Genomic DNA, 16,085 nt, shown 5'->3' with positions numbered 1-16,085 from the left:
TTATTGAAATAAACAACTCTCGCAAAAAAATCCGGATATATCGAACTCGAAGGGGATCGCGAAATAATCCGATATACAGCAATTGGCTTGTGACGGCACTTACGATGCGAGAAAACGATACCGTATTTGTCGCGTAATCAACCCACTCGCATAATGAGCCCACCCTCCACTTTTGCACCCGAGAATTTTGAAACCCTATTTGTTTTATACAAATAGGTGTTAAGGCCAGCGACTGAGCGATCTCAGCGACGAGTGGCAACGACAGAGTGAAAAATTTCGAACTTGTTGGAACTGCGTCCCTCTCGCCGCTCGAGCCACTGTGGCAGCTCGAAACAAGGTTTCTGTGTCGCCCCGGCAGAAATCGCGAGTGTTTTCGCTTGCATGTCAATGGCGCGCGCCACTCCATTTCGGTCGTCTCATCCACAGCTCATTTTTTGGCAGCGTACCAAGATGCTGCACAGCGATAACATCACGGCGTGTTTATCTTTTGATAGCTCCTGTGGTGGTGGGAAGCGAACTTGGCAGAGTGCCCGTGATGGCTTGATTGTACAAGCCTGGTTCGATTTATCACGCTACGCTTGGGACGGGCGGAGTCCACTGCCACAAAATCATAGGAAGGCATGATATCCGCAAATGCCGTTTGAAGCGAATAACACTAAAAGCCGGTGACGTGATCGCAACAAACCGCATGCAACGATCCATAGATGCAATAATAAACAACTGTCACAAATAAAGAAAAATAAAGAATCTGCCGCTTCTTAACCCCCGCAGCCACCATAGCTTGAAAACGTCATGCGGCAAACGGCCAAGGGTGATGCGATCATCATTGGAGAAGGCGTACCTTTGAAACTAGAATTAGGTATACAACACGACTTTCCTATACTTTTACATGGGATTTTCAGGGAGATATTCTGTGATTTCGATACAGTTATACCTGGTCATAACGAAATTGTAAAATGTCCGCGATTTTTAGTTACATCCAGATTTTCATTACCCGCAGTTTTTGCGTGAAGACCCAAACGGACAATGTAGAACGAAAACCGGATTAAGAACTGATGTGAGGGAAACCACTCTGTAAGTGTTTACAGTAAATCAGAATTATTCGAAGTCATAGAAGCGGTGAAATCACGCACGTGACTGCGGCAGCAGCCTCCACCTCCTCTGCAGCTTGCGCGATGTGTCTACGAGGGAGCGGGGAAAGGAGGTGGAGGAGAAATCAGTCTGGGGGAGAGTGCGCGCGTTGGGGCACCGCCGCGCGTGCGCTCACCCACCACCGTTGCCCCAGGAAACCGGCTCTACCTCGCGTTGCCAGCGCGCTCCGCTGTTCCCGCTAGCGACACGTGGGGGATCAACTACAGTCGCTCGTTGCTATAGTAGGTGTTACTCTCACTTCAGTTCGCGTTTTATCATCCTGAAACTTGCGAGGTTGCGCCAAATTGCCAGTGATTTGGCACTAGCTAAAAGATAATTGGCACTGCGAGTTCGTTATATCAAGGTCGGCCGCCGCCACATGTTCGTTACATGGAGTTACATGCACTTCAATGGGGGCGGCATTGAGGAGTTGAAAAACTTCGTAATATCAAGGAATTCACTACATGGAGGTTTGTTACACAGAGGTTCAACTGTATAACCAAAATTCGAATTATCTGGGTTCGACATACCAAGATTCGACTGTATACCAATTAACAGGGGTCGAATTAACGAGCATTTAGCTGTAATTCTTAGAGGTCACGTGGAAGAGACAGAAAGCAGCTACTGCCATGGCCACCATCCCCTGCTCTCCAGTGCCGTAGGTAGGGGATGGTCTTTCCTCGCTCACACTATATGCTGATGAAAACATTTTTTTTTTTTTTCCGTTTCTGCTGTTCTGAAATACACCTCTTATTACATGTGTGTTCATATTGTAACGTAACGTTACACAGAAGGGGGGCATTGACACATGCCATGTTCACTGATGTTGTACACGTTATCCGGATGAAACCCTACTCCGACCGTCCCGCCGACTGATCTTGAGGCTGGTGGCGCTCCGTTTTGTGTTGTGGTACCCCATACCAATCTAGCATACCATCTGTCAACGCATCGCATCGAGCAGCATTTGCAGCATCGAGGCGATGCTGCCAAGAAAGGGGGCAATGACACATGCCATTCATAGACGACGAAGATTTGAACGGGCGATTGGGAGAAGACGACGAAGCGAAATTGTGCTCTGCTTTCGTACTGACCTGACTGGTTGTTGGTGTTCTTCGGTGCCAGAGTGCCTTCTGTGTAATGTTGCGTTACAAATCTGGTGGAGGCATCGCCAGGTATCGATCCAGCCCTGCATAATCAACCTGTCACTACAGAGCTTACCCCCGTACATAAAAACCTCGGCCGCCGCCTACGTGGAGAGCCCCCTGAATTCGGACCCCTTCCAGCCGCTACCAGGACGACGCAGCCTCAGACGGCCGTAGAACCTGCTGCAATGACATCTAAGAGCAGGCTTCCCACGCATATCCTGTGTCATCAGCCGCGAACACCCCCGTCTTTTCATGGCGACGTGTTCGAGGACGCCGAGGACTGGCTTGAGACCTACGAGCGAGTCGCTCGTTACAACTGGTGGACTGATGAACGTATGCTCCACAACGTTTACTTCGATCTTGAAGAGTCTGCACAGACATGGTTTGAAAACCATGAGGCTTCCTTTCCATCCTGGGCAGCCTTCTGTCGTGACTTGAAAGCCACTTTTCCTAGTACCGACCGCCGGAAGCGAGCAGAAGCTGCGCTACACTCGCGCAGTCAGTGCCAGAACGAGTATGCATATGTTCTTTGAGGACATGACATGCCTTTTCAAGCGTACAGACCCGCAAATTCCAAAAGATAAGAAGCTGCGTTACCTGATGCGGGACGCTAAACAAGAACATTTCGCAGGACTGGTGCGCAGTGCACCCCGCACTGTGGCAGAGTTTCTCAGTGAGGCTGCAACCATGGAGACAACGCTGCAACACCGAGCCCGTCAGTACAACTGTGACGTGAACATCACTGGGTCCGACGCACCCCCTGTGCATGTCGGCAGCGACATGGATGCATTACGCAATCTCATCCGTTCTGTCGTGCGGGAGGAACTGCAAGCGCTCCAGATGCCTTGCAACACATCACCTTTTCCTTCACTGGCTGAAGACGTCCGGGACGAGGTATGGCAGCTGAGCAAGTTGCTGCCGTTGCCCACCAGACGTTCGACGCGAGACCCACCTACGTGTCCGTCCTACGTAAGGCTCCCCTACCGGACCATAGTATCAACGCCGAAGCTCCAGCAATGGAGCCGCAAGGTCCTCGCATGGAGGACCTCGCATGGAGCCGCATGGTGTCTCGCTACTCCCCTCCGCCAATCTACCAGCGACCCCGTAAAAGTCAAGTATGGCGACCCCGGGACCGTCGACGCCTGTGCTATCATTGCGGTGAAGCCAGTTACCTTTACCGGGCGTGCCCGTACCACCGTGTCAACATGCGGGGTTTCGCCTCGGAGGACCTCTACCCTCGGAACGGCGAACGGCCTACTGAGATTGCAAGTGACCTTGCAGCACGACAGTATCCCGTCACGTCCGGTTACCAAGAGCGTTGGTCTACGTCCCCGACGAGCTACCGTTCTACAAGTCCCAACTCTTCCCGACACCGCTCTCCCATCCCTAGCCGGGAAAACTAATACCAGCGGCCTTCGGAGGCAGGGTCGCTGATGTCGGGAAATGTGAAGATCCTCCGTCATCGTCAGGCCGACACGACAAGGTTTCGCTTGTGTCAGGTAGCGACAGCATCCGGCATACTACCTATGATTTCTGCGTAACGATTGATGGAGTGGATGTCACCGCGTTACTCAACACTGGTGCCGATTATTCAGTAATGAGCCGTGGTCTCGCCCATTCAAATCTTCGTCTATGAATGGCATGTGTCAATATTACACACATGATTTTACAGTAACTCCAGTTATTGACATTCTCGTCGAAATCAAGAAAAAATGAGCATGGGCCGAACATGTAGTGCAAAGAGAGGATAACTAATGGTCTCTAAGAGTAGCCAATTGAATTCCAAGGGAAGGAAAGCATAGCAGGGCGCAGCAGAAAATTAGAAGGGTGGATGATGTTAAGAAGTTTGCAGGGCAATCAAGTGAATGCAGCTAGCGCAGGTCCGGATTAATTCAAGGAAAATGGGAAAGGCCTTTGCCCTGCAGTGGGAATAGTAGTCCAGCTAATGATGATAGCGAAATCATAATCATGCCAATAGTATCTGCCTCCCATGTGGCAATGCTTTTAGCTCCTAATCCTGTGAAGGAAACTCGTAACGCACAGTGTGGTGTGTACTCTTTATGACCTTGTTCACTTGTCTAAGGCAGCAGACCCGATTGGGTATAAAATTTTCTTTGCCGTGGTACACAGTTTTGTATATCTTGATATTTTCAGCACAGCAGAGTATCACCCTTCAAGGCACTGCATCCACATATGTGGATGTGAAGTAAGCACTATCAAATGTCCAAAAATAGGGTTACAGTAAAATGTTCTCAAGTTTGAAAAAATCTTGTACAGAAAGTCACCAAGTCAAGCATGCGAAATGAACAAATGAATGAATTTTTTTTATAGACGTCTCCTTGTTTTATGATGACCTTGGTATGGGCCTCGTGAGTGACGCTTTTGTTTGTTCATTTGCAAACATAAACATGTTAAGGCCCCAAGCATGTATTAGTACTGAGTTGCTACATGGACAGGAACAGAAAACGGCAGTTTTTCAACTTTTATACTAAAGTCTGAAATTACAAAAAATTTTCCTCCTCTAGATATCAAATGACACCTGAATAGACATGAAATAAGTGTTGCATTTAAAGAGTTTGTTTTATGGACGCAAAGCTACCTGAGGCTACACAAGACAAGTGACGAACAGGGTAGGTAACCTGAGCAAGAAAAAATTCTGAAAAACCGTGGGATAAAGTCCCGCATTTATGAGAATTAGGCATTGATAACCAAAAAAATTTCGTCACCTCTCAGATTCAGTGCTACACTGATGATGTCATACATGTGAGTCACCGGCCATCGTGGTTTATCTGGGGTCATGTTTTGCACCCAACGAGAAAAGCCTGCTGCAAGTGCCCTTGTGGCCAGTAATCACCAGAGAACATGAAGCTCAAAACATCCCTGCGCCTGCAATCTCAATGAGCTCTCCGCTTAAAGCACTTCGGGCCCTGATTTCCGCACCTACTCAGCTTAAAAAACAAACAAAGGCTGGGCTTTCAAAGTTTGGCTGACCCATACTTTGGCTGGCATCCTGCTCAAGGCTGTTCAAGCTCGGCAATCAGCGCAACCGAAGGAAGACAGCCTCCAGTCCTTGTGAGGGTGCTCACCGTAAAGCAGCTCTTTGTTTGCAGCAGTGGTGACGTCAGCTCCAGTGGCGTCCTTGGCCGCATCAGCCACGTTGTTGGCCACATCATTTGCCAGAGCACTGAAGGCCGTCTGGGGCACCAGGCGAGGCATGAGGGGCACCAGGCGCCGACCCTCGATCGCCCAGTCGGACGACGTGTTGGGACCCACAATGCTGCACACACATCGACACCAGCACGTTCAAGCCTACAACACCTGGCTGCCAACATTTCCTGCTCCTCTCCTTGATGACAATGCTAGATGGAGTTTAAGCCAACAAAAATAAGGCATCATCGCGTTAAGTCCTCACAATGAACAATTTTGCGATGCTGCGCAAATCACAATATTCAGCTCTCTCGCAGGCACATCTGTTTGTACCAACCTAGTCAAATCAGTGAGATCAGCGTGTGCACTCACTCACTCGTATGTGTGGCTGAGTGCTAGGGCGTCTGTTCCAGGACTGTTGAAGCTCTTACACCGTAATCCTCCTTACCTACGTGCTGCACGAATGTAGGCCATGCCGTATAAATGCCCTCCCATCACCGAAAATCTGCCCCAACTTCCCGCCATGCAACAGCAACTGTTGTTACGTGGTCCACAGGGAGATTCCATCGCTCTGACTGAGCCATTTATCAGCTGTGCCACAAATTGTGTTCCATGCAGCAACAGCTGCGGCTCAGGTGCAGAACTGGTGTGTTAAGGCACCACACGTGTATTGGAACCAGAAAATAGCAGAGACAGCACATACTGCTAAAACTGAAGCAAACAGAACCCGTATTGTTATTCATGCTACAAGTCAGTTCTCTTAGTGCAGAGGGAAAAGAAGAACTTACTAACACTAAACAACTAATACTACACACAGCAAAGACCACACTTGACTTGTACGTACATGTCTGTGAAGTGCTTAACTATGGCTAGTGACAGCAGCCTAAAAATGAAGGTGACTGATACCTAGCTGTGCTCAGTAAGAGATCCAGTAAGCTAGAGGATCACAGCTTCCTTCTCGAAGCAATGAGAGCACAGGGATGGTCAAAAAGGGCAGGGTTTTCGCACCGGGTTTTATGAGGCATCAATTGCTACCAGCCAAAATTGCATTACAACCCATTTTGTGTATACCAAGTGCAACTGCGCACCCAATGAAAGAAAAACATTTCACAATACTTCAAACACACAATCTAACTTGACCGTCTGCACGCCTCAAAGACAGGTCACCATGAAAATGCCCAGTGCATCATTAACCAATGATAGCAATCAGCAATATGTTTTTGTGTAAGAGAGAGGTCATAATATGGTGTTACCACCTCAATGAGCCCAGTGATTGAACATTAAGAAAGGGTGTAGTACTTTGGACAGGTGCAGTACTCTGGACATTTCATTGCAAGGCGAAAATAAATAAAACAGCCATATGCTTTTCTTTTGTCAGCCAAATTTTAACCTCTCCTCCTGGCTTGACTACTCAAAATGAATTTAAAATCCCCTATTTCTGCACCATGTTTCAGTCAGCAGAACAAGGAGCTGAAGCACTGAGAGAGACCATGCTAATAATGCCTTTCCAATCAAAAACATCTTTACTATAACGGGGAAAAAATGTAGTCATCTATGGAAGAATTCAGTTTCACTTTACTATACGTATCAGATATTTTACTATATACAAGTTTACTATAGCGGTGATCTACTGTACACGTCATTTTCAATTTGTCCTCAAGGCCCTTTAATGAGCTTCACAGCAAGCAGCTTACCAGGCAAATACAAGCAGAAAAAAAAGGGGGGGAACAAGGAGACAATCAGAAAACAAGCTTACCGCTCCGCAATGGTATTTAGCCGCTCATCATTCACAGCCCTGCGTATCTCCGCCCGGTGCCGTTCCAGAGATATGCTGTGGAAGTTGAAGAAAGTGCACGAGTGTATCAGGCTTTCCCCTTGGGAAGCGTTTATATCAACTAGTTTTTTATTACTTATTTACAATGAGAAAAAAAAAAAAAAAAAAAGAATAGCACAAAGGGTCACATTTCATGGTCACTTGGGATTCGGCCAAATAGTAGTATGCAACGACACTTTCAACTAATGTCAACTACATTTTGTTCACTACCGTGTTTACAATTATAAACAAAGTATGGGAAGCACAGTGCTACACATTCTGTGGTGAACTTCCAATTGTTTTACTGGCCTGACTTTCCAACAGACGACCACGAAAACGACACAGAAACAATGATGCCCACAACCACATGTTCTCACTGAAGAGGAATGAAGACGATGACAGCATTAGCATTTTTACAGATCGTGCTATTTCACTGCATTACATGCTACCCTGTATAATGCTTAGCAACACTTTTTCGCCGGCTATGTAATAATGATGACCAAATCAAGTCAACGGCACAAGGCAATGCCATCAGCTGTATAGATCGCACACATTCAATACAGCCTGTTGCAGTTCTGATAAACCACACCATTTACACCATTCCTCAATGTAAACTGCCTATTTTCTTACCAGAGAATACTACTCAGTTCTTGCAGCGTCTTCTTCTTGTCCTTGGTCAGCTCCCCCTGTGCCCGGAACGCCGACACCACGGCAGCATATGCCTCCAATTCTGTTATAGACACATACACATCAGCATCAACTGCTGACATGAAACTAGTAAAAAAATGAAGTTAAGACATATTCAGGCTGACACTCAATAGACAGTACTGGCAGAGCAATCACTGATATCTACCAGTAAACACACCCAATTAAAATGACAACTGATTTTTAAAGGTAAAATTTCTTTTAACAGAAATGTTGGCAGAAAACTTTACAGGCTCCAAATTTAGGTGCACACCTGCAAAGAAAGGCCAGACCTCTCAGTCAGAAAGGGTTAGGTTGAGCATGAAATAGAACAGGGAAAAGAAAAAACAATGACAACAGACCCCTTTGAATTAGTTCGCATTCATGCACTGTTCCTGCATGAATGAACTGGAGTGGAGTGTCCTAGCCAGCCCGCACGTGGCACCTGTGACCCTATTTTTGCGCAAGGAACTAACGCACAGATGGGTGCGGAAAGGTGCGCACGCATACATGGCCTAGAATACGACTACTGCACTCCGCAAAATCCCAGTTGGCAACCATCCGACTGCATTGGGCTGGTGCAATTCATGGAATTACACCTTGGGCATCACGTGCCAAATATATGCTGCACTGTGACAAGCTGAGAGTCGTACCATTCGTGTAGCGTGCCGCTCGAGAAACAAATTCTGCCACCACTAAGCTAATTAAAATACAAGCCTGGCGACCTTCTTGAAGCAGCAAAGCTAAGAATGCGCAGACGAATTTTTAAGCATATGCAGACACCAGTAAAGCTGATCCCGGTCGAGTCTACAAATAGCTTGGAGTGCACATCTCTCATTCACTTTGAATTTAAAATAACAAAAACAACGCTTGGTGGCGGGATGCACGGAATGCAAATTCTCGATTTCAAACATGCATTTCAATGAATGCTGAACAGTACCCTTAGGAACACTTCAACAAACGCTTTAAAACGGGCTTCCGGAGCTGTGGTGAAGTCTCTTGCTCCCTTTTTCACGTAGACACCTCTCTGAAAGCTCGCATGTCAACTAAGGGGCGGGGCCACAAAACTGAGAGAAGATCTTAGTGCCCGACTCACCCAGTTTTCGAAGCATTCTTTGGCATTCATCTTTTGTGTAGTCCAAGACCATCGGCCACATGACTGGTGACTTCTTCTGCGAGACAAAAAGACGCAAGGGGAATTAGTTCCTTCCGGTCTACACAGGACAACAAAAAGCACACACACCCTGCATACAGTGAGACTATCACTGACCACTGAACAAAGGCCAGCTACTGCCCCACACGATATTATATTTCATATCTCTACTGTACCCAAGAAAGTAAGAAAGAACCGCGTGTTGCCCCCCGCCTTTAATTCACCTGCGTGTTTGTGCTAGTCATATGCCCGGCATGTTGTTACCTTTAGTGTCATTTTGTTCTTTTACCTGTGACCACAAATCCACCCAAATTCTCGTATTTTCCTTTATGTGTCCACGCACAGCCTAAAGGTATGGCTTTAAATAATACACAAGCAGCACAGAAGCATAGTGAGAGCAGGGGACCTGTCAGGTCTCTTATTTTCTCCTAAGTGAGTACCTTAAACTACTATTCGTGACATCAAACAATTTTCTGACATGAGAGGATGCGGTCGTAAGCAGGTCCTCTGTCATGAACGCAGCCATTGCCATTCTCATTATGTGCATCTGGAGTCTCATCCATGCATAAGACCCACCCTCCCTCAGTATAGCTTATTTGGCTACACAGCCTGTGCTTTTGGCGACCTACATGGTGTTTGAGGTTTGTGAAGATCCAAACCATGCGCCTGCGTTCCAGAGTTATGGGGCACCATTACTGCAAGTCACTGACATTCTAATGAAAATCAAGAATAAGAAATGGGCATGCACAGGACATGTAGCGCGAAGAAAGAACAACCGATGGTAGCTTAGGGCAACAAACTGGATTCCAAGGGAAGGAAAGCGTAGCAGGGGGTGGCAGAAAATTAGGTGGGCGGATGAGGTTAAGAAGTTTGCAGGGATCACGTGGATGCAGCTAGCACAAGACCAGGTTAATTGGAGGAATTTGGGAGAGGCCTTCGCCCTGCAGTGGGTATAGTCAGGCTGAGGATGATGATGATTACTGCTAGCCCAAAGATTGGGACTCTACGAAATTATTTCTGGCAGAGGCCTAAGCTGAGCAGCCCTAATTGGGCTGGTGCCGAGAAAAAGTTGTAGTACTGCTGCCACAGCCGAGCGAAGGGGAGATGTGTCACATCAACCAGAATGAAACCGACACGATAAAGGCAATGGCTGATTTACCAGCTGAAGTGCTAAGGCATGATGTGATGCCTAGAGCCAGCCAGAAATGAACCGGACAAGACAGTGGCATGAGGTAGGGGCTCAATCGAGCTGCACTCTCCCAGGAGGAAAGCTAGGAGAATTGTGGGGCTACAGGGAAAGGTACTTCCTTTAGAGGTGTTTGAATATTGAAATTTTTTAATACGAATCGAATATGAATATCGGAAAATAAAAAGGGCTTCGGATATCAAATCTAGTACAATGAATCCAAGTGAAAAATAAAGAAATTAAAAATTAGCTATACATTGTTTGCCTTGCTTACTTCAGAATTCACATGGTATTTGCAAAGAAAACTAAATGAGCTGCACAGAAGAACTTACTAAAAAATTCAGTATAAATTCTATACAGAATCCATATAACAGTATTTTGTACAGGAAGAACCTGTATGAAACCAGGTAGAGGTGTTATGTTGCTGATGAATGCAGTAAACTCTCGTTATTTCAGCCTTCAAGGTACCCGAAAAAAAGAGAAAGTTGCAATGAACTGAACATTTGAATTCCTGAATGGGAATGAAAAGGCATCTGAAAACACAGTAATTCTATCTGATGAACATCTGCAGTATGGTTGTCTGCATTTAAGATTAAACCGAAGTGAGAACGAAGTTTTTTCCTCGCTTCAATAGGTACTTTGCTTTGCGCACAGTGTCGGGAAGGCCCTCTTCAGAAAAGGGACTGTTCCACATCACAAAACAGCCCCGTCGAGTTTTGAGGATGCTTCACTGCACTGCCCTGCTTCACTGCACTGCCCTCGCATTCAAGCATTGCGGTGAAGCGTGCAGTGCGGTGAAACTGCGGTGAATTCGAAAATTTTCGGCGTATTTGAAAATTTTCGAATATTCGCAAAATTTCGAATTTTCGCACATTCCTAATCTTCTGTTTTAGTTCTCTAGTGGAATACCAATACTTCAAAATTTCAAATAGCAAATCAAATATCCTCCACTCACGGATACTGCACCCACATTCATTGCAATTGATTTTCATTACTTTTTTTTTTTTTTTTTTACTTCCCGCGCCGGTGGCGCAATGGTTAAAATGTTCGATCCCGACCGCCGGCGACTGCGTTTTGATAGAGGCGAAACGAAGAGCCGTCCGTCCGCTGTGCGATGTCAGCGCACGTTAAAGATCCCCAGGCGGTCGAAATTACTCCGGAGCCCTCCACTACGGCTCCTCTTCTTTCAGTCCCAACTCTCTCCCTTTCCGTTACGGCGCGGATAAGGTGTACACAGAACAGTGTGGCAGATACTGCACCTTTCCTTTCCTGTAAACCCCTTTAGGTATATATTTAGGAGACACATGCCCAAGGAAAAAGAAAAAAGTTCGCAGATGCTAGGGCCGGCCCGCCACGGTGATGCAGTGGTTAAAGTGCCCGAATACTGTGCCGAAGCTACCTGAGTTCGATCCCGACCGCGAAACGAAGAGGCGCCTAGGTGCCGTACGATGACAGTGCATGTTAAAGATCCCCAGATGGTCAAAATTACTCTGCAGCCTTCCACTACGGTACCTCTTTCTCTCTCTCCGCTTTCACTCCCACATTCCTCTCTTCCCAATTACGGCACAGCTCAGGTGTCCACGGAAAAAAGTAAAAAGTCACAGATACAGCGCCTTTCTTTTCCTGTAATCCAATTATTGTTATTATCACGCAACGCACTTCCCTCACGCTTACTCTAGCGACCGGTAACGCATGCCCACTGTACTCTGCTTCCTCCTCGAATGGCGTCCTCTGCGCTGTCACGTGATATGGTGATCAAAGCACACAACAGGAGACACATATCGTCGATTCGAATCCCTATCGCAAACTATGCTTCAAACTTGATTAACAGATGTACGCTGCACTGGAAGCGAAACGGTTGTTGCGATTGTAGGAAGAAGGAAAAGAAAATGCGCGGGCCTGCTACTGGCTCTGTAACTGAGCCACCTCCGCTGCTTCGTGCGAAACGGTTTGACAGCACTCCGAACGCTGTCGAAAGAACGGTCGCGCAACAATTTTGGTACGCAAGACGGTAAATGAATGCAAACTTTTATTTTCCACCGAAAAGGGGCCCTCTGTTTCCCGCCCCCGGCACGCAGGCCAGGAGGACAGGTCTGGAGGAGCCCCGCAGACTAAGGGCTAGTGAAGGTACAGGAGTTCTCCACGGCCTCCGCCGCCAGGCAGATGGCCTGCTGCTGAACGGCGGAGTCTCCGCTCTGCAGCCAAACCTCCCAGGCTTCGCCGGCGCATTCCCAGATAATGTGATCTAGTGTGCCTTTTTGGCAGAAATTTTTGCGAGACGGTAAATCTGGCGCCCCATGGAGCTCCCTGTTATGCCGCACGCGCAGAGGCTGTTTAATAAAGGTTTGTAAAATAAATGTTTATGAATGAATAAATGCAACACAGCTAGACATAGTGAGTAGCGCATCTTAAAGGGACAGAACACTGATCAAAATATGTCATGAGATTATGGTGGTAATGAAAAGACCTTGCCTCATATAGTACAGATCGAGCATTACAATATCAAAGAGGCTTTACAAGTTTAATTTTTCATTGAAAATCGCATAAAATAGGGTGCCTTGATGCGCGCGCTCTCCCGCCCTAGCATAAAAACCACTGAGGCGCAATCTAGCGGAGAAACCCTATTACTTTCAGTGTAGCACCCTACGTGACTAGATGTCAGCAAAATATCGCTGATTTTCGTAAGTGCACACTGTTCTTTTTTCTTCTAGGAGTGCTTATCCATCATTCAATATATTTTGCGCTCTTTCCACTGCGTCCTTCAATAAAAACACCCCTCCTTTCGCACAGCAAGAGGCGTGCGTTAAGGTTCTACCACTAGATGGCGCCACATTGTTTGGAATACCGTAAGTGAAGCGATGATAGCGCCCACTATGACTTTTTTTTTTTTAATAACGTTGTTTATTGCCTCAGGGCATAACTATGGTGGCTAGACACCATAGCATAACGGAATATGTAAAAAAAAATTAGGGGGGTTATTAAATGAAAGAAAAAAGGTTGGCTGTTCTAATAAAGTTCAAGAAAGAGCGATGATAAGGCCCTTGCGTCCAAGCAATGTACGTCGATGAGGCGTGCGTTACTGTGCCGCAACATCCTTGTGTGAAATTAAAAAAGGACGTTACTCTAAGCAAAAAGAAATGTCTACTGTCTGGCGAGTTAAATTTATATTTGTTTTCGGTACGTCTTTTTTGTCAACCACCAGTCGACATCGCGGTCGCTGCTCATGGTTTCCAGCATCGGACTACATAAAAATGGGCGCATGCACTGATCGAAAAATCCTCGGTAAAAATTTACAGCGTTTCTACCAAAATCGCTATGAATCGGAAATTTTAGACATCAATCTTTCCATTGCGCAGAAAAAAATTTGAGACCAAGATTCCAGTGTTCTGTCCCTTCAATTCTCATTCTCTAGCGTCAGGATGATAGTAGTGATGATGATAGGCTAGTCAGTGGCGCATTTCGAGCGAGCGTGTACTCAGCATTGGACAGGATTGGATTGGACTAGATTAGATTGGGCTGGTTTGGGTTGGACAGGTTTGGTTGGATCGTATTTCACTAGCATGAACTGTACTTGACTGAACTGGATTTGATAGACTGGGTTGGTTTGGATTGGATTAGATTAGATTGGATTGGAGAGGAGTAGGCAGCCCAGCGCCAGGCACACAACTAAGCAGCTCATTGTTCTATTACTTGGAGAGCAGTATGTGGATTGAGCAAGCAAACACTGTTGCACAAAATAAAATCTAAAATATGGCCGCTAGTATCATTTTGTTTACTTCCCAAAAAGTAGAATGTGCATTAAAATCTCGGCCCCGCCGGGGTGGTGCAGTGGTAAGACGCCCGACCACCGCCCGGAGTTCCCGGGTTCGAACCCGACCACGGCGGCTGCGTCTCGATGGAGGCGAAACGAAGTGGCGTCCGTGTGCTGTGCGATGTCTGCGCACGTTAAAGATCCCCAGGTGGTCGAAATTACTCCGTAGCCCTCCACTACGGCTCCTCCCTCTCTCTATCCACCTTCACTCCCACCTCATCCCTTCCCTTACGGCGCGGTTCAGGTGTCCACATAGCAAGTGTGACAGATACTGCGCCTTTCCCTTCCTGTGAACCAATTAAAAAAAATTAAAATCTCGAACTATCAGATACAGCTCTGGTAGTTAAAAAAAATTTTAAAAAAAATGATTCCAGATCATGAAGTGTGACACTTGAATGGTGTTCAATGGATTACCAACTTGCCCAAGAGTCTGTTTCATACAGAACATAATGTCATTGTTTTGTAATGACGGATGGTGACTGCAACAGCCTCATAATTTGTTCTGGGGTCAATATGACGAGCTACAACCGAATTCCGAATTATAACAGCGACGCCTTCAGATAGCCTATTTGCTTGCTGTCGATCGCAGCGGAAGACTTCGGAGAATGTTTGATTGAGTGTTTAGGCCCTAGGTTTAGAGCAACAGAGACAAGTGAATTGAAAAGATCGGCCAGATCAGTGTAGTTCCTAATGAGTGCACGGCCGTTCCAGCGCACCAGAAATGCCTCCTTTAATGATTTGTGAGAATGTAACTAAAATCTTAGGTTCCCAGATTATCTGGTCCTGTTATTGTATTTCGCTGGGGTTTTTTTATTTTTTTTTGTTCTTTTTTTTTTTTTTTTTTTTTCATTTGAGAGAGTTTTGCTGCCATTATGCCGGGGGTGAAGGAGAGTTAGTATCCGTCGCCTGTTCGGAGTTACTGGAGGTTCGCAGGCGAGCTGCGGGAGCGGAAATTCCAGGCTTCACCTTCCGCGAGGAATCCTTGCGGGCAGCCAGTTGGGGGGCCAGCAGGCACTGTTTCTTAGCTGAAAGGGGAGCTTTCGCTGCCCCTGCCTGATGATGATGATGATGATGATGATGATGATGATGATGGTGGCCTTTAATGGCGCAAGGGCATCTCAGGCCAAAGAACACCAAACACAAGGTGAACGGTGCACTCAAGCTGGTACAATGTGCTGGTTGTGAGGTTTCATGAAGAGATAAAAACAGTGATGTATAGGGCCTAAAACTTCATTCTGCACCCCTCGCCACCTAGGAGTAGTTTGCTTTTGCCATGACCACAAATTTTTTTTTTATTCTTTGACTCTCTTTTTGAAGGTGATGTTTTCTTGTTTTCAGGGTTATAATTTCGTTTTCATTTTTCCACGACTGGCACGACCTACAGTGCACAGGGTGGTCCCCATGGCAGTTTGCGCAATGTGGTGCAGCAGCGCAGTCAATAGACTGGTGACCTTTTGCAGCACATCTTGCACATGCTTTCAGCCGCAGCAACTCTGTGAGCCATGGTCGAAATTCAACAAGGTTGACTGGTTTAAAAATGAAGCATGGTCGAAATGTTGGCAGTTAGAGCAGCATCTGCAGTAGGGGATGGAAGATCGAACATTTGCTTTGATGTACCCTACTCCAATCGATTCAGGGATATTGGAGGTTGCACAAGTCAGGGCAATGCATTTTGTAGGTACTTAAATGTTGTCTTAACTGATTTTGATTCTGCGCAGATAGGTCATATTTTGATCTCATAGACCCTCGAGAATTTCTTCGTCTGGGAGTTTCATGAAGCTTTTCTCGGATATCACTCCACAGACAAAATTTAGGGATCTGTGTGCAGACACTGTAATGAGGATGTCCCCAAAATTCTCAAGCTTTGGAATTTTTGAGCTTTGGACATTGTCTGAGATTTCCAGTATGAGGTCCTTATTGGCTAGTTCAGATACATTGTATCCTGGTCCTAAGGTTTGGGTGAGGGTCTTAGACACTAAGAATGGAGATATTGTAAGGGCTGGTTTTTCATTATG

At 46.4% G+C, this 16,085-nt stretch overlaps 1 protein-coding gene across 2 annotated transcripts in view; it reads right to left on the bottom strand.

The window, feature by feature from the left end:
• Positions 1-16,085, bottom strand: part of LOC146199915 (uncharacterized) — a 105,690-nt gene that overhangs the window by 80,864 nt on the left and 8,741 nt on the right. For both annotated transcript variants that reach the window (XM_084595293.1, XM_084595294.1), the window contains exons 2-5: positions 9,017-9,092; positions 7,867-7,966; positions 7,180-7,254; positions 5,363-5,553 (exon numbers count right to left, since the gene is read on the bottom strand). In XM_084595293.1, the coding sequence (XP_084451419.1) occupies positions 5,363-5,553; positions 7,180-7,254; positions 7,867-7,966; positions 9,017-9,077 (427 nt within the window). In that variant the 5' untranslated portion in view covers positions 9,078-9,092. The remainder of the gene's footprint in view (positions 1-5,362; positions 5,554-7,179; positions 7,255-7,866; positions 7,967-9,016; positions 9,093-16,085) is intronic.

Source organism: Amblyomma maculatum, chromosome 2, assembly GCF_055883805.1.
Source record: "Amblyomma maculatum isolate TAMU_Amacu chromosome 2, ASM5588380v1, whole genome shotgun sequence".
Lineage (NCBI taxonomy): Eukaryota > Metazoa > Arthropoda > Arachnida > Ixodida > Ixodidae > Amblyomma > Amblyomma maculatum.
The sequence above is the reverse complement of the archived record's forward strand: the minus strand, read 5'-3'. Positions and strand labels throughout refer to the sequence as shown.